This window comes from Lissotriton helveticus, chromosome 7 (assembly GCF_964261635.1).
Source record: "Lissotriton helveticus chromosome 7, aLisHel1.1, whole genome shotgun sequence".
In the NCBI taxonomy this organism is placed as follows: Eukaryota; Metazoa; Chordata; class Amphibia; order Caudata; family Salamandridae; genus Lissotriton; species Lissotriton helveticus.
The window spans coordinates 1,814,931,289-1,814,957,296 of record NC_136068.1 but is presented as its reverse complement, the minus strand read 5'-3'; the positions used below and the strand labels follow the sequence as shown (position 1 = coordinate 1,814,957,296).

The 26,008-nt window shown below is 43.8% G+C and overlaps 1 protein-coding gene across 1 annotated transcript in view; it reads left to right on the top strand.

Annotated features, from left to right (window-relative positions):
* Positions 1 to 24,073, top strand: part of LOC144767730 (uncharacterized) — a 221,981-nt gene extending 197,908 nt beyond the window's left edge. Inside the window, exons 7-8 of the mRNA XM_078651115.1 lie at positions 18,148 to 18,294; positions 23,773 to 24,073. Of these exons, the coding sequence (XP_078507241.1) occupies positions 18,148 to 18,294; positions 23,773 to 23,900 (275 nt within the window). The 3' untranslated portion in view covers positions 23,901 to 24,073. The remainder of the gene's footprint in view (positions 1 to 18,147; positions 18,295 to 23,772) is intronic.
* The last annotated feature ends 1,935 nt before the right edge of the window (positions 24,074 to 26,008 follow it).

Sequence of the window (26,008 nt, the reverse complement as noted above, 5' to 3'; positions counted from 1 at the left end):
GGTTTCCCTTTTTCAGATTTTACAACAAGGGTCCAGAATCAAAGACATTCATTCTTGGAAGTTAAAAAAGCCCTTGTAGCAAAAAGGAGCTAAAATATGACATACTGTTCTGAGTTTTCGCAGGGGGAAATTGGGTTTTTCACTGCACCAGAGGAGGTGTGGGATTGGATGGATGGTTGGAGAACTCCCTGAATCAAAAGATCTAAAGGAGGGGTGACCAAGGGAGAGGACCTTCGAGATCTCCCTATCACACATAACACACACCCGATTGACTCTGCCAAAGATTCGTAATAACATTTGGTAATGAATGCACACCTTGGGCGTAGTCTCCAGCGATTCTTTAACCGATATGGGATGATCTGAGACTCCTGAACTTTTCGCACATGGATCTCTCCCGCAGATGGTGTCTCACTGATAAGTCAAGTTTAATTGCTATAGATCTTGTGTGGGGATAATATACTATTGTTGAGGGGAGGTAGCAGCTGCATCCATAGGGTTAGTTTTTGGTCCCCCTCTAAATAGGTTAATCTTCATGCAGGGAGGTGGGGAGGTGGGATGGGGCTATGTTTTGTCAGTATTATTTCATACTGTTGTTGTTTTTTACTCAATCAGCAATACAATATTTGTTGAGAAATATGGCATGTGCAAAGGGGAATAGACATCTCCTCCTCACCCCTAACCGCAGCCTATATAAGTGGATGGTCAGAGTTCCCCCATATCACAGGTTAGTGACATACCATGGCGTCCACCAAAGGGTTTAACATTCTCTCCTGGAACATTAACGACCTAGGAGATAAAATAAAAATCGGAGTAGTTTTACATTACTTAAAGAGGTATTACCCTGAAGTGGGACTATTTCAAGAGACCCACACTCAAGGAACACGATATGGAGTGCTTAATAGGTGGGGATACAAACTAATAATGCATGCAGGATACACCAGAGGCTCCAGGGGTGTTGGCATCCAAATACGCTCCTCTTTCTCTTTTGCACTCAATAAGATCATACATGATGGCAGTGGTAGATATGTAGCAGCTACAGGTATTTGGGAAGGCCAGATGTTCAATATTGTTTCACTGTATGCTCCACTGCAACTACAGGAACATTAATTATCAGAACTGGGTGCCCTATTGTTAGGCCTCCCAATGTGTAACCTGATCATGGAAGGAAACTGTATTGACGCCCTTTCCTCTGTAACAGACCGTTGGCCGGCACAGTTACAAGAGCAACCGGGTACTAATTTAAATGATTTGCCAGCCGTAGGACTTATAGACTTTTGAAAAGCATGTAACCTCATCACAGGACAGTATACTTATCATTAAAAAGGTGCTTGGTTGCCTTTCCTGTATTGATAATATCTTCATACTGGCTCATCTGCTCCCATGTTTTCATGACACACATCACAGCACATGGGATGTCTGACCACTCCCCAGTATGTTCCTGTTATGACCTTGGATCCAATATTCACACGCATTGATGGGGGTTGAGCCTGTGATATCTCAAAGTACCACAAATCCGCACTAAACTGCAAGAGGCAACAGATAACCTTATAGCAGAAAGCAATGGCACGGTACACTCTGCCAACACATTATGGGAAGCATATACGATAGTGATTAGAGGGGAAGGGATTTCCCTAGTGGCAGTAAAAAACAGCAAATTCCCTTCTCCTATTGATATAATTGGGAAGAGATTATCTCCTCCAAAGCCTCTATTCCCTCCTGTGAGAGAAGGGGCTAAGTGTGAGCTGGAGTCTTATCCAGGTTACCAAATGTACAATATATTGTTGCACTACTTTAAGGTTGCACAACAAAACCCCCATATTACACAATTGCAAAGGAATGAGATATTCATCTATTTTATTTACCAGTACATTATTTATACTTCATATCAATAAAAACCCTTTTCATGTTATTTATTAAAGACACATATACAATTCATAATAATAAAACAAACAGATTTTGTGAAAAAGACTGTCGATGCGGCGTTTCTGTGTTCTAAAATATCGCCACCTTCTTCAGCACAACAATTTGGAAGCGTCTCTCAATGGGCAACGGGTATTATTACAATCCTTCACATGCTTTAGGATAAGAGACAGAATGGTGCTCTAATTCATAGATTTCTCTGTAGCTTCATTCTGTGTTTAACCCTTTTCTAAAATGCATGGGTTCTCTTTTACTTAAAACATGGAATGCGTTATATATCTCGCTATACTTCAAGTTTCTTATTTTTGCAGTCATTTGAAAATATTTATTATCTTTATTATTTTCTGAGTGTCATAAGTAGGATGGTCTCTACTTCATTAGTTTCCTCCCTTTTAATCTTGGCAAGGAAGGTTATTTGCCTTTTTTCTCTTAACCACCTTTGTTCATAAATTTGGGGTCTCTCATCTATATCTTGATCGTCAGAAACGGTCGCTCACTACTGCCTCTGCCCACTGTACCTACTCTACCTGGGTATCGTTAGCGCTTTTCCGTGCCTGAATTGATTTGTGTACTTCTCAGCGCCTATATTGTTTGCCTGCACTGTTTGTTCGACCTTAAGTGCCTGTGCTCGCTCGCATTGCCGATCGCCTTATTTCCTCAATACCTGCTGCTGTGACCCTTTGCATAGTGTGCCCCGCTCCCCAGGCGCCTCGCTGACCAACTCATTCCATTGAAGCATTTCCCCATCCCGGTCGGCGTTTCAGCCCCAGCCGCCATTATTGATTGTTGTTGTTGTGCCCGGAGCCCGCCCCCTCCACCACGCACCCGCCTCCCAGCTGCTCCTCCCTCCCACTAAGAGGCTAAGCTTCCCCCTTGCCCTCCGAAGCACTGTGACCGTCCTGACTTCGTCAGAAACGGTCGCTCACTACTGCCTCTGCCCACTGTACCTACTCTACCTGGGTATCGTTAGCGCTTTTCCGTGCCTGCATTAACTGAATTGATTTGTGTACTTCTTAGCGCCTATATTGTTTGCCTGCACTGTTTGTTCGACCTTAAGTGCCTGTGCTCGCTCGCATTGCCGATCGTCTTATTTCCTCAATACCTGCTGCTGTGACCCTTTGCATAGTGTGCCCCGCTCCCCAGGCGCCTCGCTGACCAACTCATTCCATTGAAGCATTTCCCCATCCTGGTCGGCGTTTCAGCCCCAGCCGCCATTATTGATTGTTGTTGTTGTGCCCGGAGCCCGCCCCCTCCACCACGCACCCGCCTCCCAGCTGCTCCTCCCTCCCACTAAGAGGCTAAGCTTCCCCCTGCCCTCCGAAGCACTGTGACCGTCCTCACTTCGTCAGAAACGGTCGCTCACTACTGCCTCTGCCCACTGTACCTACTCTACCTGGGTATCGTTAGCGCTTTTCCGTGCCTGCATTAACTGAATTGATTTGTGTACTTCTTAGCGCCTATATTGTTTGCCTGCACTGTTTGTTCGACCTTAAGTGCCTGTGCTCGCTCGCATTGCCGATCGCCTTATTTCCTCAATACCTGCTGCTGTGACCCTTTGCATAGTGTGCCCCGCTCCCCAGGCGCCTCGCTGACCAACTCATTACATTGAAGCATTTCCCCATCCCGGTCGGCGTTTCAGCCCCAGCCGCCATTATTGATTGTTGTTGTTGTGCCCGGAGCCCGCCCCCTCCACCACGCACCCGCCTCCCAGCTGCTCCTCCCTCGCCCCTCCCCCTACCCACCTACCTATGACAGATGCATCAGTGCGCAGCGTTCACGCGCAGCGATCGCGCCCCATGCGCGCCGAAAGTGCGCCAAAGGTAAGCCCGTCTACGCCCGTCCGCGCCTGGACCGCACCCAGCGCCCGTCCCACTGCTCTATGCCACTCCCAACCCCCCAGAGTAACTTACGACGCCGCTACCTCCTCGCCCTCAACCCCGGACGCACCCCACTTTGCTGCGCAGCAACCCCAGGACGTACCCACGGCCCATTCTCTTGCCTCTCTTGTAAGTTCAACTGCTTCAGGACCCTCACCAAACACACTTCCTCCACACACAGCTCCGAACCCAACGACTTGAAATGCATCCTACTGAACACCCGCTCGGTCCACAGACATGCAACCGAACTCTGGGACCTAATCGACACCGCGTCACCTGACATCGCTTTCCTCACTGAAACATGGATGAACGCATCTTCTGCCCCTGACATCGCCATAGCCATACCGGACACTTACAAGATCATTCGGAAAGACCGCACCGATCAAACTGGAGGAGGCATCGCCATCGTCCATAGAAACACCATCAAAATTACAACCTGCTCTGACGACAATCTGGCATCCGCCGAACACCTCCACTTTCAGATCCACACCGACCCCAGGACCACACTTAGAGGAACCCTCATTTACAGACCCCAGGATCCCGATCTCAATTCAGCGACATCATCACTGACTTCATCACCCCGCACGCCCTCGCCTCAGAGAACTACATTCTTCTAGGAGACCTCAACTACCACCTCGACAACATTCTCGACAACAACACCACCACCCTTCTGGACAACATGGCCAATCTCGGACTCAAACAACTTGTTAACACCCCCACTCACATAGCCGGACACACGCTCGACCCTATTTTCACCTCCAGCAAACACATCTCCTTCGATCTCACTACAGCTCTCCACTGGACGGATCACAGCTGTGTTCACTTCAGCTACAAAACAACCCTGACCCACAACCGTCCACAACCCATTCCCCGAAGAAAATGGAACAAAATCACCTCCGACCATCTCCTCACATCACTCAGCCTAAATACTCCCACCCCTACAACGGATCCAGACCAAGTGGCCACCAACCTCAGGCAGTGGATTACCCACAGTGCAGACGAACTAGCACCCCTGAAAAAACACCAGTTGAAATCATCCAGCAAGAAGGCTCCCTGGTTCAATGATGACCTTAAAAAATCCAAGAAAGACATGCCGCACCCTTGAGAAGAATTGGAGAAAAGAACCAACCTCAGACAACATGACCTCCCTCAAGACAGCCACCCGCAAACACCACCAACTGATTCGATCCGCCAAGAAATCAGCATTTAAGGACCGTCTCGACAACAATTCTCATAACAGCAAGGAACTCTTCAATATCGTCAAAGAATTCACCAACCCTCCCGCAGCATCCAACGACATCACTAACTCCCAAGACCTCTGCGACGCGTTATCCTCCTTCTTCTACAACAAAATTGCCGACATCCACAACAGCTTCAAGAATACTCCCAATGAACAACTCATCCCACCCCCTTCAGATCCCACCCTTCTAACTAACTACCTTAACTCTTGGAACCCAGTCACCATTGAAGACACCATTCGCCTCATGAACTCAATCCACTCTGGCTCACCTTCTGACCCCTGTCCCCACTACATCTTCAACAAAGCTGACTCCATCATCGCCCCCCATCTCCGCGACGTCATCAACTGCTCCTTCAACTCCGCCACCTTTCCAGAAATATGGAAACACGCCGAACTCAGTGCCCTTCTGAAAAAACCAACAGCAGACCCCTCAGAACTGAAAAACTACCGACCCATTTCCCTCCTCCCTTTCCCGGCCAAAGTCATCGAGAAAGCCGTCAATAGCCAACTCGCAGCCTTCCTTGAATCCAACAACTCCCTGGATCCCTCACAGAACGGCTTTCGAGCCAAACACAGCACCGAAACCGCCCTCATTGCGGCGACCGACGACATCCGAGCACTCCTGGACAACGGTGAAACAGTGGCCCTCATTCTACTCGACCTCTCCGCCGCCTTCGACACTGTCTGTCATAACACCCTCATACAACGCCTCAACAACATCGGCATTCAAGGTAAAGCCCTGGACTGGATCATCTCATTCCTAGCCGGGAGAACCCAGAGAGTCCGACTCCCCCCTTTCTACTCAGAACCCACCGAAGTCATCTGCGGCGTACCTCAAGGCTCCTCACTCAGTCCCACCCTCTTCAACGTCTACATGAGTCCCCTCGCTTCCATCGCACGTCAACACAACCTCAACATCATCTCCTACGCCGACGACACCCAGCTAATCCTTTCCCTCACCAAAGACCCCAACACCGCCAAAAACAACCTTCACGAAGGTATGAAAGAAGTAGCCGAATGGATGAAACAGAGCCGCTTAAAACTCAACTCAGACAAAACGGAGGTGCTCATCCTAGGATCCTCCCCCTCAGCTTGGGACGACTCCTGGTGGCCTTCCGCTTTGGGATCAGCGCCCTCACCCACAGACCATGCACGTAACCTTGGCTTCATTCTAGACTCCTCTCTCTCAATGTCCAGACAAGTCAACGCCGTATCGTCCTCCTGCTTTAACGTCCTTCGCATTCTCAAAAAGATCTTCCGCTGGATCCCCCTCGAAACGAGAAAAACTGTCACCCATGCACTGGTCACGAGCCGACTGGACTATGGCAACACACTCTACGCCGGAATTACAACAAAATTACAGAAAAAGCTCCAGCGCATCCAAAACGCATCAACGAGACTCATATTAGACATCCCGCGCCAAGAGCACATCACCGGTCACTTAAAAAACCTCCACTGGCTTCCCGTCAACAAAAGAATTACTTTCCGCCTTCTTACCCACGCACACAAGGCCCTTTATAATCTAGGACCCGAATGCCTCAACACCCGACTGTCCTTCTACCATCCCACCCGCCAACTAAGATCATCCAATCAAGCCCTCGCCGCAGTCCCGCGCATCCGAAAAACCACCATGGGTGGCAGATCCTTCTCCTTCCTGGCTGCCAAGACCTGGAACTCACTCCCCACCCACCTCCGCCTTACTCAGAATCACACCTCCTTCAGAAAAGAACTGAAAACATGGATATTCGACAAACAATAAACCCCTCCCTCTAGCGCCTTGAGACCCTCTGGGTGAGTAGTGCGCTTTATAAATGCCTGAACTTGAACTTGAACTTATCTTGTGAGATATAGTCTTCATTTGAAGACTGAGAGGCCAGCAGGATGGACTACGTCTACGTCTACGACTACGTCTGCAGGAGATCCTCCTCCATTTACTCAACCTATAATCTCACAAGATATAGATGAGAGACCCCAAATTGGGCATGTGGGCATGGACTAAGAGCAGTAAAACCAAGGGGAGAGGAACTTTCATATTCCCCACCATTGGAAGACAGACTTGTGGATGATTGTCTTGAGCAGAAGGTAATTTCTTTGATATAACTCATGAATAATTATCCAGATCCTTTGCTGTCCCTCTGTGCCCACTGGGAACAAGACCTAGGACAGTTAGAAGATGAAGAATAGAAGCAGGCCCTGACTCCACCCAAAGAGGTAACTATTCGATTGCAATTCAGATTAGTGCAGTTAAAAATACTCCACAGATTACATATTGCCCGCACAACGCTAATACAACTGGATAGGCTCAAGTACCCATGCTGTGTCCGGGTGTCTGGGCAGGAAGGTACATTTTCCACACATTATGAGAATGTCTAGATATATAGACTTTTTTGGAGGGGGGGGGGGTAGTTTCCTGTATGCAAGAGTTTAATTCACTACCAACACATAAGACAGCAAAGTGGTGTCTCCTGAATATTTGGAATGAAACTGACCTTACAAGTAAAGAACGTCTCTGGGTGACACTCGGGTTTATAGTGGCAAAGCGTAATATAGCCAGATTGTGGAGTTCCCCATCGGCTACTCAGCTCCATGATTGGGAAAGTGATATCTATTGGTGAATGATAGTGCAAAAAATGTGTACAAAAGCTGAGGATACCCAGACAAATGGACAAAAGTTTAGGGGAGGCGGAACGAATATCGAGGCATGATATGTGTACTAGTCAGAAAGCAATGGCCTGAAATAGGGGGATGCCTTACCTTGTAAAAGTCTGCTAATATGAGCGTCACAGCTTGATGTTAACTGTACAACATGTAATATGATAATGAATGTGTATTAATTCGCTGATTGATGATTGTTTGTCTTTGCTGTTTAAATAAAAAGAATTTTAAAACAAGGATGAGTCCACTCTCCACTCTGCAAGTTTGGTTCTGATGGCTCTCCTAAAGAGCAAGGTGGCAGGACTCTAATCAGTTGTGGAGTAAGGAGTTAAACAATAAGCATGGAGGGATTACCACAGCTTAGTTTAACTCAATCCACTCCATTGATGCTCATTAAATTACCCTTTTGAGGGTACCCAAAAATCATTCCACAGCAGGATTGGCTTGGGGCCACAGAGGTGTTCTCTTTTGATGCATGACATTTAGTCTGACTTGAAACTCCTTGAATTCTTTGCTATTGTAAGAAGAACCATTGTCAAATTTGAGAACAAAGGTTATACCTCACGCTGTAAAGATCTCATCCAGCCGCTCAATAACATTCTCATGGGTTGTTTATGAGAACTCCTCTACTAAAGCAAACTATTAATACTTATAAATCACTACCATGAAATGATGTCCGTTTCTGAAAGGACCAAAGAAATCAACTATAATTCCTTCCTAAGTCTGTTCAAGAAGGCCAGACATTCTCAATGTATGCTGCGTCACTTTTGGGAAAAGCAGTTGTGAAAATTACACTCTTTTAGTTACCTCCCAACTTGTTCATCTAAATGCTGGAACCACTCTCGGGGCCTCATTTATGATGAAAAGTGATGCATCGCTGCGTGAAAACAGCGATGCGTCACTTTTCATTGCACCCTCCCTGCGACACCAATGATGCGTCATATTTACAGTATGACGCATCAAGTCGCAAGGAGTTACAGATACGTCAGTATTTCTGACGTATCTGTAAGCGCAAAAGTCCCGCATTGCTGGAATGTGACACAAAAGTGACGCAACTCCAGCAATGCGTCCTTTCACATGGGGAAAGCCCCATGTAAAAGGGCTTGCGTCAGTCTTACGCCTGCTGTGAGGCAGGCGCAAGATTTTAACGCAACAGCATCCTAAAAGTGATGCAGTGAAATCTCATAGATTTCACTGCGTCACTATTACGAGGCTTTTTGCGGGGGAACATACCTGACGCAGGTATAATGTAGCGCAGGGGTTTACAAAGTGACGCATCTGCTTAGATGCGCCACTTTGTAAATGTTGTGCAACAAGGCACATTTTTTACTCCACTTCACTGAAAGTGACGCACCAGCGGCGTAAAAGTGGCGCAATGGCTCATAAATGAGGCCCTCGGTTTCTTAAGACTTTTGATGGCTACATGCTACAATGTCCTTCATGGGCTAGTTCAATGACTTTTTGTATTAGGCTCTGAGGTATGCCTATTCTCGAGTTTCTCACATCTCCATTAGTCATGCACAGTTCATCCTCTACATAAAAATCTTTTTGAAAGTCAACATTATCAGCAAAAGCACAAACCCTCTGTTCCCCAATTGATTTGAAATCACGGATAGGGCTGCAGTTGAGCTTAACCTCACAATTAGGTTAATGTACTCCTTAGCCATTTTTGAATGTGTAACTGTGGCGATGTAGCATTACTCATGAAAAGTAGTCAGAGGTTTCTGATCTTTACCCAGCTTGTGTACAATTGTGCAGTCTTACTATTAAAGTCAAAACCCCCACATCTTGGCTTTAGGGTATCCTAAAATAGTGATCATAGGTTGGTAGTCTGTAATGATAATGAAATGTTTCCCACAAGAAACACATTAAAATGTTTGCAGGCACACACTACAGCTAAAGTCTCCTTCTCCGGCTGAGAAAAGTCACATTCTGCCTCAGACTGGCATTGACTGGCGTAGGCCACAATATGTCTCTGAGCATTCAAATACCCATTAGCTTGAACAAGTATTGCCCCCAGCCCAACCGGGCTCACTTACTCTACTGTGATGGCAGTCTGTAACTTTAAGTAAAAATAGGGAAATGCCTGTTGCATTCTCAATTCCATATTTTATTCTGTTGAAGCTTTGATCACATTCAGCAGATTACTGGAAAGATACATTTTATTTTGTCAAGTTTCTCAATGGAGTACTCACAGTAATGAAGTCACAAATGTAGCTTGAGCAATAACTGGATACTTCTAAGAAGGTTTGCAGCATGGTGATATCTTGTGGGGTGCTTGTACATTATCTGGGGCAGAAGTCATTCCTCCATCAGAAAATATGTACCCAAAGAATTTAGGTTTGATCTTGTGGACCTCAAACTTTTCTTTATTCAGCGTGAGACCTGCATCAGCAAGTAACTGTCAGAATTGTGTAAGAGCCTTGTCATGCTCATTTTGTGCTGCTCCAAATACCAGTATGTCATCACTGTAATAAAAACCATGCATGGCAGGTTGAATTCTTTCACTTATAACATCATCAAATATCTCCTGCAGCTGATGACACTCCAAAATTCAACCTTTTGTATCTGAGCAAACCAACATGAGTTGAAAAAGTTGTGATGAACCTATAGTTCTCTACTCAAGTTAATGATTTCCCTTGTTCCGGTCAATACGGGAGAAGACTTTGGCACTGTTGAGTTGCATGATCATGACAGCTATGTGTGGACCAAGATGTCTTTCTCTATTGATTGTTTTGTTAGCTTGGCGCATTGCAGAACAATTGTGCACAACACCTCCACTGTCCATTTTGGACACCACCACTATGAGCAAAACAAACGTGTAGGACTGGTGTTGTGCTTTCACACCATATCTAGTTCTTTCTCAAGGGCTTTTTCAAGTACAAAGCAACCCTGCGCTGCCGCAGGGCAACAGGTCAATTGTCCTCATTATGCGAATTTGCAACTTCATTGTTTTGAGCCTGCCTAGGCCATGAAGATACAACCAAAAATGACTCACAATTTCAGGTTGAGTGAGGAGGTTGTAATTGAGAGACATCAGTCCCATGTCTCTAGCAGTGGCAAAACTAAGTAGGCATGCACTGGACAAAGTTCCTTGAGGAACTTGAGTCAGTGCTCGCTTTATGTCACATTGTCACTGTGAATGACCCTTGAATCTGCAACAGTTTAGAAGCAGACACCGGGTATTCCTTCATATTGTGTGGGTTGAGGTGTAGCACAGAAGATAAGCTGTTGAACATTTCAACTGACTTGATGTTAATCAAATACTTTATGATAAAGGGTGTGGGGCAACCGTTGATATGGTCATCTTTTGACATTGTCCAAAAGAATTCTGTTGTTTTATTTTGTGGTTTTCCTTTGTCTTCTGTTCCTCCTTGCAAGCGCCCAAACCTACATGGTCCTGTCATTCCTTGGTCAATACCAACATCGCACATCTATCTTCTATGCTTGACACTTACGTTGACGAGCCTTTGTAAGATGAACTTGACTATGATCAACTTTGTCTGGTTTCTACTTTTAGTGACTGAAGTTGCATTTGCCCTTGTGGGTATTGCAAGAATACCTCTGGATCATTCTGGCATCCATTTTCTTTTCTTGCTGTGAAGTATATGGTTTCTATTTTACTCTGAAAACCGTTATGGAATGTTTTGCTTTCCCACAACCTTCGCACACCTGTCCTACGCCTGTAAATTTGTCTTCATGGGGAAATTAAAACCCACATTGGAAACACAACCTTTTCTTCTTTGACTCACATGTGTCTAACTGCTATTTGTGCTTGCTTGTCATGACCAATTCTGAATCATTCTTCTCTGTTCCAGCTTCCATATCAGCCGCTTGTCAATCTGCTCTTTCATTGGCCCTTGTAGTCATCTCTAAACTGAGTATCGTTCTCAACATGAGTCTTCTGAAAGAGTCTGAAAGACAGCCATAAATGGCTTTGAGGCATATAGCTTCTTCCTCATTAAATTCACTAAACTTACAGTGTTTGATAAGCACATCAAGTCTTTCAACAAACTCATCCATTGTTTCACCAGCTTCTTGTCTTGCTTTTTTGAAAATGTACCTTTCCTAGTCAACTGTCAGCTTTGGATTGAACTTGGTACCCAATACCATAGCGGAAATAGGGAGAGAATGTGGCCTAGTGGCTAGGATAGTCAACCGGGGAACTGGGTTTGAGTCTCGGCAGGGATGCTCAACATTCTGTGATTCCGGGCAAATCACTTCATTTCCCCGTGCGCTATATAAAAATACTTTGGTCTATTTTTCATGTTATAATTGCAGTTATATAATTTTTAATACAAGTGTAGATGACTCTGATCATCTTCCGAGGGCCAGTTTTAAAACACAGAGTCCAATTCTGCCACTAATGTTTGTTGAGAGGCAGTACCATGTTCAAGGGGGTATGATTGATGAGGTTGTGTACACTTATCAGTTTACCAAATCTTTTCTATATTTTGCTCATGAAGATGAACAATTACAGTTCTTGTGAGTTTCAGTTTTTCTCAATTAGTGACAACCAAAAAATGCCATTTTAACCTGCTTTACTCCTTTCACTGCTGTTCTTTTAAAATAGAAGTTTACTCATTCAAGGAACGGTTAACTAACTTTGTCGCTTGCTTTAGCTATAGGATGATTGCCAGTTTACTCTAATGAATTGGGACAATCTGTGCACTCTTGAGTGTACTCTGTTAGGTTTTTAGTTGTAGTTCAGATCATCCATTTTCTTTTTGTGATGATAGACTGATATGCATGTCCTTAGATGGTGCAGTTTGCAGCTCTTTTGTTTCCAGTGTTCTTGGATCCCTCTTTTTACCTCCTCCTCCATATGTGTGTGGTTGTGTTGTATTCTCCCTAGTCCCTATACTTGGCATCTTACTGTTGTTGTCTGTTTGTTTAGCTGCCTTCTTGGGTGAGTTCTTTAATACTTTTCTTTGTGGTTGGAGTCTAATATTCTGTCTATGTAGTTTGGTGTGTATTCGCTTAATAGTAGGGGTGGAAGATACTTTCTGCCATGCCGGAGAATTTGATGGGGTTTTGGCCACTCCACGTTACGCATGCAATGCAGAGTTTATTCCAAATTCTGCCAAAGTTTTTTTCTTGTGTCGTTCACTAATTGTACAGTGGAGAGCAAGAATTGGCACCCCTTAACATGAATTTTTGGCGCAAGGAGGGCATCCGGTGAGATTTTTCCAACTCGGGAGGTCGGAACCGTTCATGGTGAGAAACCAACCGCTGGAGTGGAAAATCTATTGGAGAGGCAGCAGAAACAACTCGAGGTGCAGCGCGCTCTGGTATGCCACATGGTGCCATATGCACTGATTTTTCAGCAAGGAACATATTACTCGCCCTAAAAATCAGTGCAGGCAATGAGGCCTGCCGATTTCTGTCCAATTGCAGAACTCCGCTGAATCTCGCAGAGTTTTTATGTATCTCTGAGGAATTCCACAGAGTGAAATACCGCAAGTTCCGCCCACCCCTATTTAATAGCAGTTCTAATTTTCTTGAGTAGTTTTCTTGTTGATACTGACACTGGTAGAGAACCTGGGTGAGGTATTCTTTCAAATGAAATTTACTAGTGATGGGATATGTCTTCGGACTCCTTTCAATAGTATATCTGGTTCTTGATTGTGTGTTGCAGATCTTCCTAGATTTTTTTAGTATCAATAGCCTCACCAATCAATCTCTGACTGCAATGCTGCCACTGTCTAAAAGGTAGAGGTGATGCAGTAGGTATGTCCGAGACCTGCCAGTATTGTGATGTATGTTTGCGTTAATATACTATTCACTGTCAACTAGCTGCAGATGCAGCTAACGTAGAGATCCTTATGCATTATGCTGCCCAATTGGAAGATCACCAGGAAGTGAACCTTTCACCTAATAAGCCTGTGGAGTCCTCTAAAATTAGGGCATGGTCCTCTTTAGTCATGGTGACATTCTGTATTAACATCTATAAATGTCCGGCTCCCCATTAGATTCCCTTCCTACTGCAAAACTCAGACTTTTGGATGATTCTGCAGTAACTGTTATCCTAAAACTCTTCAAAACGTCTTTGATTTAAGGATATGTCCATAAGAACTGGAAACATACCCTTGTTCTCCCCTTGATCTGGACCCCTCCTGTTGGTCAAATTTCCAATTGATTTTCATTCTTTCTCTCATTTCCCAGATTTTAGAAAAGCCTGTTAATACCCAACTCTTTTCATTTTGTTTAGTCTCAACAGATGCTCCACCCATCACAGTCTGGTTTTAGGGCTGCATACAGTACCGAATCCACTCTCCTTGGGTTCAATGAATGTCTTAGGCAACAGCTCAGTTCTGGCAGTTCAGCTGCTCTCATTCTGCTTGACTTAAGTTCAGCGTTTGACACAGTGTCGCATTCCATTCTGGCAGGTAGACTTGGGGCCTTGCGCGTAGATAGCTCAGCCTTGAGGTGGGTGACCTCCCTCTCAAAAGATCCAACTTTTCATGTCTACCCGGCCATAAGACATCAGCTCTGTCTTCTGGAGTTCCTCAGGGATCCATTCTGAGCCCACTGCCCTTCAACATTGATGTTCATCCATTGGCAGATATTATTGAGAAGTATAGGCTCACTCTCTTTTCATACAGTGAAAACACCGAGATTATCTTTTCCTTTTCAGCTGCTCATCATCAAGATACCTCCTTATTACAGGTGGGTCTGAGAAATGTTTCCCTCTGGATTAATAAAAACACACTGAAGCTTAACATTAATAAAACTGAGGTCCTGGTTCTGGGAGACAACCTTAGTCCTGGGGAGCCAATCGTTTGCTGGATTCACTCGGGCCGACAGCCAAGGTCAAGAATCTTGGCTTTCTTATTGACAATAAGCTCTCCCTGAAACCACAGGTGTCCAAGGTCAGGTGGCTCATGAAGATCTTTTGGCTAATTCCTGCGGCCACCCAAAGAACCGTGATTTAAGCTCTGGTGATATCTCGATTGGATTGCAGCAGTGTACTGTACTTTGGGGATGATAAATCTTTCTTTCATCGTTTACAAATAATTCAGAATCCGGCAGCTTGCCTCCTCTTCCGGCTGCCTAGACATGACTCGGCCACTCCTCTTCTTCATGAACTGCACTGGCTTACGATTGAGAAGCGCATCAAACTCAAGGCTTTGTAATAAATGTTCAGGGCCTGAAATGGTTTGTCCTCCCCTTGTATATTCAAGGTATGGTGACACCCTCTGTGCCTACCCAACAGTTGAGATCATCCAACCTCTCAGCTGTTCGCAAAGCCCAGGTATCGTCTTGTTCGGATGAGGGGGAACTTGTTTGCCTAACTAGGCCCGAAACACATAGACTCTCTTCTGGTCCCTCTTAGGAACTTTCACTTCTCACTTAACTTTCGTAAGAATCTGAAGACATGGCTTTTCTAACTGTTAACTGCAGCTCTCTTCTGTTGTCTCTCCCTGCACCGGGAGACCCCTCTGGGTAGCTGTGCACACTACAAATCCCACATCATAGTAATAATAATAATAATATTCCAGTCTTTGCGCTGCTCATTTAGAGCGCACTTTCATTCCTCTATGGCAGTGCCTCCTAAACAATTTAAAATCTCAACCATATTTTTAGAACAACAAACATTTGTGACCCACCTAGCACTAATTGACATGAGGCAGGGTGATTTTTGCTGTAAAGAAAGGAATCTGCTGCCTCCAATAACAACCCCTGCTGGCTGGTGTAAGGGGACCCTGTGGGCATTGTCAAGGAGTTGAGTTATGGCATGATCATGCAAAATCTGGTAGAACATAATCCGTTTTTTGAGCCTCATGGACTTTCTTCAGCTTATGTTCTTCACCTCAAGCATAATTATGTTAAATTACAAAAAACCTATCATCGTCATGTCTGTAGAACAAGGGCGGCTTATTATGCCACCGAAATCAACAGTAGCACTAATGCCTCTAAAACTGTTTTTAAAATTTTAAAAGACCTTACTGCAAAAAAAACCATCATTTCTGCTGCCACCTCTCCAGACCTATGTAATAACATGGCCAATTTCTTTACCAACAAAATAAAGAAAATTTACGAGACCTTCCCCTATTCCCCTCAGTTTTCTGCTACTTTAGACCCTAGTAGGCCTTGTCTGTCCTCCCTCCGCACACTAGAACGTGAGAGTTTCTATAAAATCTGTAAAAAAATAAAATCTGGCTCCCCGGCCGACCCCCTAAAACCCGAGACCTTCTGTGCAGCCAATGAGCTTGTCACGGAACCAATACGGAATATTATTAACCGGTCTCTTTCTACGGCCAAAATTCCCTCTAAATGGAAGCAGGCATGGGTATCCCCCATCTTGAAAAAGCCCACCCTGGACCCTACCCTTCCTGAAAACTTTCGGCCCATCTCTCTTCTCCCTTGGCCAGCTAAAATCATAGAAGCACATGTTAACACCATCCTTACCAACTTCCTCCTAACCAATAACATTCTGGATGACTCCCAACACGGGTTTAGAGCTGGTCACAGCACCGAGACAGCCTTGCTTAGTGTTACAGAGGACCTCCGTACCATTCTTGACGCCGGCGGAACGGCAGCACTGATGCTATTGGATCTCAGTGCTGCCTTCGATACGGTGTCACACGAGGCCCTCTTGTTGAGATTGGAAGAATCTGGAATCACAGGTACGGCCCTGGGATGGTTTAAAGACTTTCTTGCCAACAGATCCTTTAAAGTGTCCACCCCCTTTACATCTCAAAAGAGCACAACATTGGACAGGGGGTGCCTCAGGGGTCATCACTGAGCCCCACCCTGTTCAATGTCTACGTCCGACCACTAGCAGAAGTGGTTAAACACAGTGGTCTGACGTTAGTATCTTAAGCAGATGATACCCAGTTGGTGGTGGCTCTCAATGGTAACAACGGTCTGGAGGCCCATCATTTCAAGCAGACCCTTACTGACATCACCAACTGGATGATGGCGAACTTCCTCCAGCTCAATGCGGGGAAAACGGAGATACTGCTCTTGGGGAAAAACACCGCAGCCTGGGGCGGTAATTGGTGGCCTGATATTCTAGGCCAACCGCCTAAGCCCAAGGAATGTGTAAAAAATCTGGGAGTCTGGGTCGACTCAGCACTGAAATTCACTCACCATACCAAAAAAGTCGCAGCCACCTGCTTCGGCATCCTGCGCAATTTGAGACCTACGCTGAAGTTCTTCAACTGTCACACCCGCCAGGTAATTGTCCAAGCTACCATCCTTTCTAGGCTGGACTATGCCAGCTCCCTCCTACTGGGCGCTAACCAGGCGGAAACTGCCAGACTTCAGAGAGTGCAGAACGCAGCGGCCAGAGCGTTGGTAGGTCTCCCCCGCCACTCCTCAGCGGCTGGAGCTCTGAAAAAACTGCACTGGCTCCCGGTGGGAAAAAGGATTCAGTTTAAGGCACTCTGTCTTGCCTTCAAAATCCTTAAAACCGCCTCCCCCCCGATGTTGTGCCCCCTCCTGACGGAGTATATTCCTGGGAGGTCACTGAGTTCAGAAGGACAACATCTGGTGGTCATTCCCCATACCAATCTAGCCAGAATGGGCGGTCGATCCTTCAGCCTGCTCGCTGCCAAGCTCTGGAACAGCCTCCCGGAAACTATCCGTGGTATGCAGGACCTTCTGGCTTTCAGGAAAGCCATCAAAACCCACCTCTTTCAGTAACCGCACCTCTTCTCCTTTGGCACTCTCCTTTTTCTGTTTTTAGTTTTGCTCGCAGCGCCGGGACACCCCTTTGCTGGGGCAGCCGAGCGCTATATAAATCCCAATAACATTAACATTAACATTATGTTACAGACAATAAAATGAGAGTATAGTTTTATCTTCATTCCTGCTGGCACAGAAGCTAAAATTGAGCTCTTTTGATAGGTGATGAATAGTATTCTTAACCTTGACAAATTTGCAGGATTTGCTTTTCTGTAGTTTTTGCAGATCATTTGCCTCGGCCTGAGTTTAGGGCTGCAGCCTGCAATGTATTTGTCTTGTCAACCACACACACTTCTGCTCGGGAATGGATCAGAACCTAGCTATGCAGGCAATTCAATGTAATTACTTGCAGGCGAGGCCTGAAAGCTTGTGATAAATGTGCTACTTACCACCCCAGTCCAAATGGTAAAAATACACTTCGAACTATGAAAGTGATTAACCTGCTTTAATATGATTTAAATAGGACAATGCTGTGAACACACACAGCACTGGCAAATTGAGCATGGCTATCAGCTGCTGTCATGTTGCATTTACTTTGGAAACACATTATTATGACCATTAGGACTGCGGAGGTGTGAGGTACAAATCAAGCACAAGTTTTAAATGTGCTATATTCCAGGACTATTGCATTTCACCTAAAATTGCCTCATGTACCACAGTTTGGGAAATGCTGCCCTATGGAATAAATATTGCATATTGAGACACATGTATGGAAAACCTCAAAATCAACAGAGATTTGCTTTTCCTCTATGCATTGTACAGTTCCACCCATAAACAAACAACTGAATGGAGTGAAGTGCCCCCTCTGTAATGTGACTAATGCCATGACCTGTGAGGCCGATGGAGACGTTGAATGTTTTGGGGAGATGACCAACTGTATCTACATGGCAGCAACATTTTATCGCTCTGGTAGGTGCCTCTGAATAGAGGTAATTTTTTTATTCCTTTCCTCTTGATCTCAATGTGCTGAGAACAGTGTGCAAATCCACTCCATCCATCTTCACATAGTCATCACCTTTTGTACAAAGTGGTACCTAATGCTTTGGTCTTCAGGGTGAGGACACTTAAATGTAACCTTCCAAGATGTTATTAAAGGCCACTTAAAAGAGTGAGAAGGACGACATATAGGTAGTTTCTATTTATCACTCAAACTGTGAAGGTGTCTCTACGACAAGGGTAGACTTTGCATATTTTGTTTGAAATTTAAGCTTGAGGGGCTTAGTCTGTGAAGGTGCTGATGTGCACATGAAAAATCCTAAATCATAATGCCTCACGAATGTTGACCTTCAGCAAGATTGCAAAACCTTCAACTCTACTGTTAATGTTGCTGCAGATGGAAACTTGTGGTCATCTAAGGCATCTGCCTTTCATAATGCAACTGAGTCTGACTTACATGATTAGATATGTTGGTAACACAATATTGCATAGTGTTTAGGAAGAGAGTTAACATCCTTAAAAAACCAAGTAAATCCTCACCCTTACTTAATGTGTTATTTTTGCCACCCTTATCATTCAAAGAGCCCACAGGTTGAAGGAAGACCTCTTCATTATGGCAGGAGGTGGACTTTCCCACAGGTTGTTTATTGTTGGTCTTTGTTGACACAAGGATACATGGCAAAGTCTGCAACCTTTCTCCACTAATGCTGAACAATATACATCTCAGCAATCTAATAAACATCCACATATGCCTAACGGAAATGGTCTTAGAGGTCAGACCAGATCCTTGGAATTAGGACATTTGGCTTAAAGGCCCAAAAGAATTGATTTCTTGAGGCTCCGAAAATGTAATCTAGAAATACTTCTCCTAAGAAGCTTAATAATAGGATATTTCTTGCAGTCACTGAACTCTGAAGTAATTTATGTAATTTTTGAGGTTGGTGAGGTAAAAATATCAGGTTGCTAAGGGATCACAAAAGCAGAACATGACCTTCCTTTGCAACGCAGTCACTACCACTACTGCAATGTTACCATGCATTCCTTTTCCATGCAAGTCATTAAAATCCAGTGTTGGACTGGTGTTGGTTTTTAAGTCCACCGCCTTTGCTACTGAACGACCCACTAGAGTTGGAATAGTAATTTATACTATTTCAAAGTCCAGTGCTCTCCTAAAACAAGTCGTAACAAATTGTGTGATAATGGAATATGTGGTAACATCGCAGCCACAGAAAAGACATGAAAAGGCATGCGTGGTAAATGTTGGCGTGATTCCGTCATACAACCAGTTGCTAACAATTTGACAACCTTTAATTGTCTGTTTAATCATTGGTGAGATTAGGCACCCAATAAATCATAATGCATCCCCTCAACCAACTCAAATAAAGCACACCAACACACACACACACACTTTATAAACATATATAAAATACATTAAAAGAAGAGACTAAAAATTGAAAAAAAAACTATAGGCATTGTGCAAATGTTTGCAATACAAAATTGTCATACAGCAATGGGATTGTGCATAATGTAAGATTACTTAAAGAACAAAGATGGATGCCACATTTAGAAGCAATGGGTCGGCTATCTTGGAATTGAACTACAATAACATAATGCACACAGTGCTATTGTATTATGGCTGCTATGTAAATATCAAATTGTGTGAACAATGTGGTATGTCATTATGCATGACGTATAATCCTTGTACTAATCCAATATGGCTGACATGTTGCATCTAAATGTGTTGTCCATTTTCAAATGCTAAAACAATGATTCCCTATAAGAAGATGTCCGCCTAAGGGGTAACTGCTGCCTGACAAAAAAGTTGCTTTATCAGCTGGATTTCAGATTTCCGTGGCCAAACATTAAAAATCATTTCTCAGGAACTGTGTAGCATACAACAAAGATTTTTGCACACAATAATATATCCATGAGAGGAGCTCTTAAGGAGCAATGAAACCGACCAATGCTAACACTGGGAACAACTACAGGGAAAACACAACTATCTATGAGAATCCTTCAACATAAAGTGCTGCACAGATAAGCAAATCATTCTATTTTCACCATAATCCATTAACTTGTTGATTGCATGTTTGATATTGGAGTCTTCTTCCAACTCTGGATGCAATTTCAACTTGACTATAGAATTAATGGAAATTCTCAATTCTAGATCTTCTTCTATTTGTAATGCTGTACTCTGCATTACAACTGATGACAGAGTCCAAGACACGGGCTTGGGCATATGCTTAACAAATTTTTCCACAAATACGTCTGAACACATGCTTACTTAGTACTGGAATTAATGATCCCAGGGGCTAATGAAGACTAGGTAGAACACATATACATACTCAGTGCTCTTAAAATCAAAGACTTTTTGATGGAAACTCACACAAGACATGTTTCCAGGTGAGCAGAGGTTGATTCCAACCAATTTGGTGAAAACAAAACATTAAAAAAAGAATGTTGTGCTTCATTGATCCTATGAAACATGGAACTGGTCTTTCAGGTTTGCTGGTTTAAAATAATGTACCACTTGTGCAATTACTTTACTATGTGGAATTGTGGTATATGTATTATATCAGGTGTTGACATCTTACTGTAAATTAGTGGCGACACAGATTATATGCATATATGTGGCAGGAGAGTGGAGTTGGCTCAGTGTTGGTTCCAATCTTTAACTCTAAACATAAACAGGAATATGTGACTCTATATGAACTATCTGGCATACAGCCTAACCTAAACCCATATTAAGCCATATACACTGGTGGCTTTGTCATAAAGCTTAGTTAAGGGAGGTAAGGATCACATCAACTAAACTCCCTAAGTAAACCTATACTCAACCCCCCTGGAACCAAAGTGCTTATGCAGTTTCAAAAACAGTAATAAAGTCAAAATGTAAAACAATAACATTCCCAAACCAAACTAGAAACATAGATTAAAATGTAGGAATATTATTAAAAAAATGACAAAAAATCCAATAATGGAACCCGGAGAAATACATTTTTAAAGTAATAAATAGAAATATCACCAAAAATTACAAAGTGCCAATGATAGTCAATGGTTATGGTAGAACAGTTCCTAGGGAAAATGTGATGTTCACCTCATTGGAGCACAGGTCAGATACACTAACCAGGTTTGCCATGGTGAAAGATTATTCCCTCTGACGTTGGTCCTTTAAGTCCCATGCCAAAACAGGAGTACACTAAAGCCCCCCAGGACCTCATCGGTCGCACTTAGAAACTCACTGGTTTTCAAGACAGTCCAGATCCAGTTGCCACTAACCAGCTAGGAAGCTGCAAAGAGGTTGCTTGTAGTTTGTTGTATCCTGTAGCTGGAGGTCCACCTTATGCCCTTTGGACCCTTGGAGTTCACTTCTTTGCCCTGGGTAAGAAAGAGAGAACGGGTCCTCCTGTCATCCAGGTTCTTCTCAGTATGCAGACAGCAAGGTCAGTAATCTTCTGATCTTCCTCAGGTCCAGGGGTGTTCTGAAGCGGCTGCTTGGAGTAGCCACATTTCTGCCTGGCATGAGCTAGTGGGTGAAAATGACCTCAGGTTATCCGGGTAAAGGTTTTTAGAGATATCCTTTCCTAGTCATTTTTAAGACGGCAGAAGTCTCCGGCCACAAATAATTTGGGTTCTGAAGGATGAAGTATGTGTGTCCCCCGCATCTAAAACTAAAAGCAGTTTTAGGCAGTCCATGACCTCTCATGAAACCAAAAGACAGAAGTCTAGTGGAATAAAGCAGGGTTCAACATCAGCCAGGCAGTGGATACAGGGTTTTCTCATTTGTCGCTCTCCCTTTAAAGTGCACTCCCAAGTGTGATATAGAAAACTGCAGCAAACCTGTCAAGCAGGTCTTGACACTCCAGAAGGATTTGACGCTGTAATGTCAACAAGTAGCCAAATGTGATTGGAGCTGGCCTGGCTAGGGGGACCATGGAAGGGTGAAGGCCTAGGCGTTATAGACATCTGTTAGTGACAGAAGTTCCTGGGTGCATGCCACAAACCGTTTTGTCAAGAGCACAATAACACCTGCCCACACCCAAGGGCTTTTATCGCTGTCCTGGGAGCGGGCTCCCACCTGTTCAAATGCTTATTACTGGCTGACACATATGGAAGAGCAAAATGAAGATTACCGTCCATTGACTGTAGACAGGGAAAAAGAAAAAGTACATTTTCCGTAAAAATTATCCAAAAGTAGATGTCACCACGATATTGTTTGTTGATCAACTGTAAAACGAGTTCTTAAAAATATTTCTAGCTGGCTCCAAACCTAAATTTGCATTATTATATATATGCGATCATGTAAACCACGTTTATCTAATGGAGCAGCCAGCCTTGGTTCAGTGAACATTGCTTTTGGGTCTTATTTTGCTGTAAGGACTTGTGGAACATTAAACATGTCCTACCTTAAATACCATGAACCCTGCCTTATAGGCATTAAGGCCTACTCAGGAGTGACTTATTAATATATAAAAATGACATTTTTGACTTGTCAAGAGGGTTTATTGTTGAAGGCAGAATTTGCAGTTTAAAACTGCAATGCCAGGCTACAATAGTAGGCCTGGAGACAAAGTTGCTTGATCATGGTACCATGGTGGTGCTGCAGGCCTACTGGTAGCATTTAACTCAGAGGCCAGAGGAACACTCTGTACCATATGCTAAGGACATATAGATAAGATTAATATGTGAATCAGGTATATACCAATTCCAACATGTCATGAGCACTTTGCTACTTGTAGCAGGAGTTTCATGGTTAACAAAGACAGGGCAGGCAAACATCCGGGAGTACTTCATGCACAAGATAGTAATTTCCAAGACTTATTGTCCTTAATAAAACACCTTCCAAATTCAGAGACTGTCACTGATTACAAGAGTGGACAAGGATACAAATAAATAGGATTATCTTTGCTAAAACCATCTGAGGAGGTGAACAACAGATACGTTGGTGACTTTGGTGATATACGACTCTCCCTCACAAACATACATTGCAATGGAGAGAATCTGAGGTCCTGTATCATAAAGATACTAACCTCCCAACTGGTCAGAGGCAACTCTTCCCTCACAGCTGGAGATGGTAAACATATATATTCCTTTAAGGAAGGCTATGTCTCTATAAGAGGCTGTGTGTTGGATGTGGAGAAGGGCATGCCTCTGCCTATAGTTCTGTGGTTTTCTTCTCTCTGATAGTTCTAGTGGTGATCTTGTCTGCATCGCCCACAAATTGTTGTGTAGGCATTTTGGGGAACCAGAATTCCAATAGCTACTCCACCCTCCTGCAATGCCATCAATAACATTTGGGACACGTGGACCCATTGAATCTGTTTATGGGTGTCTCATGGCCAACTCAGTTTTCATATTGCGCACATGCTTTAGCAGCTTGTCTAGGAAGTAAGTGCTATGTAATTGTAAATTTAGATGCCTGCTTTTGAAATTAGCATCCTTTCTCCACAGTGGCACCTCCTGTTGAGTTTGGTGCATTTCGTGGCTGCACCAGTGCAAAGACCTCAAAAGACTACCCTGATATTCTTTCAAACACGGTGCAAGATATTACGACTCTGGAAATCAGCAATGGTGTTTGAAGACATTTTGGCAAAAAGGCTCTGATGCAAGGATCCCTTTCGCTCCTATTCCTGGCAAAGCTCACTTTACTTACCTACATTTAAATTAAGAAACATCTTCTTTACATAATGTTTATTAACAATATTTGACCTATAGAAACTGATTCTTTTATCTTTATATTGTCTTGTCTGAATGTACCACAATCATTGTTTCTATGTTTATGCATAACAAAATATAAAATAAATGTATTCACTCTATGTTTTTTTGTGAATCTTCTTACTTGCTGTATGTCTAATCATGAACGATTGGGCTATCCATATTAGTTATTTTGGAGTGGGGAAGTATTGATAGGTGTTCACTAGAGGGTAAAAAAAGGAGAGACGTTGGGCGTCAATTCCCCCCCTTTTTTCCAATGTTGGCCATAAAGGGCATTGGAATCATGTGGGCCACAGATATAGAAACAGGAGCAGAGAATGGCAGACACAGTTTTTGTATCCAGGCAGGACCCACTTTCCTATGGAGAGTTGGCAAGGTTTTCCAATCAGAAATCGTTATGACTGCTTGGAAATGGTAGATTAACCGACAGTAAATGCAACTAGTGTGAATCAGGCCTCTAGAGTTTCTGGCGCTTCTTTTAGCCCCGGAACACAATTAAGTTTGCCAGAATGTCAAACTCTCCCTCAATTAACAATGTCCATCCATAAAGTTAATAAGGACAGAACTACTTTAGAACTTTCCTCTGCCCTCCCCAATAAAATGATGGATGTACCCCCGGAGGTCTCTACCGGAACAAACGCCCTAAAATTCCGGAAGATTAAGGATCCTGCTAATAATAATAAGTCAGGGATCGTGGACCTATCGGTGTGCTCCCGATCCTTTGTTACCTGAAACTCTACCACCTGAGCCAAATGACCATCTCCATACCATAAATCTGAGCTTTTCAATCTTGTATTGGAACGTTGCAGGTTTACGCACTAAAATGTCTCTCCAGCAGTGGTTGGACACGATAACTGAACATCAGATAGTCTGCCTTCAAGAAACATGGTCAACTACTCCACAACATTTAGCGGGCTACAAAACATTTCACATCCCGGCCAGTCAGGGTGTCCTGGGTAGACCCAAGGGAGGACTGGCAGTTTATGTTGCCAATACCCTGTCTCCCCTAACGATACACAGGTCCAAAGAAGACACAAGCTATCAAATCCTGCAGCTAAAATTTAGCAAAAATAGTACTTAGTTTTTAGTTAATTTTTATAATAATCTGGGAACAACGGATTGTATAAAAACCCTAATGAAATTACCACTTTTTTAATAACCTTGCGTAATGAGTTTCAGACAACCCCAACATATGTGGTCTGGGGTGGTGATTTTAATCTTCCACTATGCACTAATTATAAAAACGGAAACTGTGGCTTACTGGATGAACATGGCCCCATTTTGCGCACTCTATCTGCGGAAACATACTAAATGAGTCCATCTTTTCATTAGAGCTCGATTTCGTTAATGATTTAGTAGATCCTCCATCTGACTTTTTACCAACCTTTCAGGGTGGGGGGTTTTCCACCACTATTGATTATATCATGTCCTCTCACAGTTTGAAGGGTCAAGTGGCAAATTTTCACACCGGGACTGACGTTAGTAGTGACCATTTTCCCATCAGTGTTTCAGTTGTTCCTAAAAATGTGTCTTTACACTCTAACATCACCAGCCAGTTAACACAAAGCTCATTAACTATGAACAAGGTGAATGGTTTTACAGTCAAATGGGCAAAGGTGAACTCAGCCAAAATCACGGAGAGGGTTCTCGTAAAAGCTAGATCTTGGGTTCTTGATTGCTTAACTCCAGACTCTACTCCACAAACAATCATGGCCAGTTTCCACAAAATCTTGGCGGTAATTAGAGAGGAGTTCACAGCCAAGCACAAAAACAAAAAGTGTACTACCGAGAGATGGTTCAATACGAAGTGTCGATAGGCTCTCTCAAACCTAAAGGCAGCCCTCTGTAGAACTACGAGGGATATTTCGGAAATTTCCAGCTTAAGGAAACTCTATAACATAGCCAGAGCAGAACGCAGGAGAGAAATTAAGCAAAATCTCTGGGCACAATTACACGACAGCTGCCATAAGAA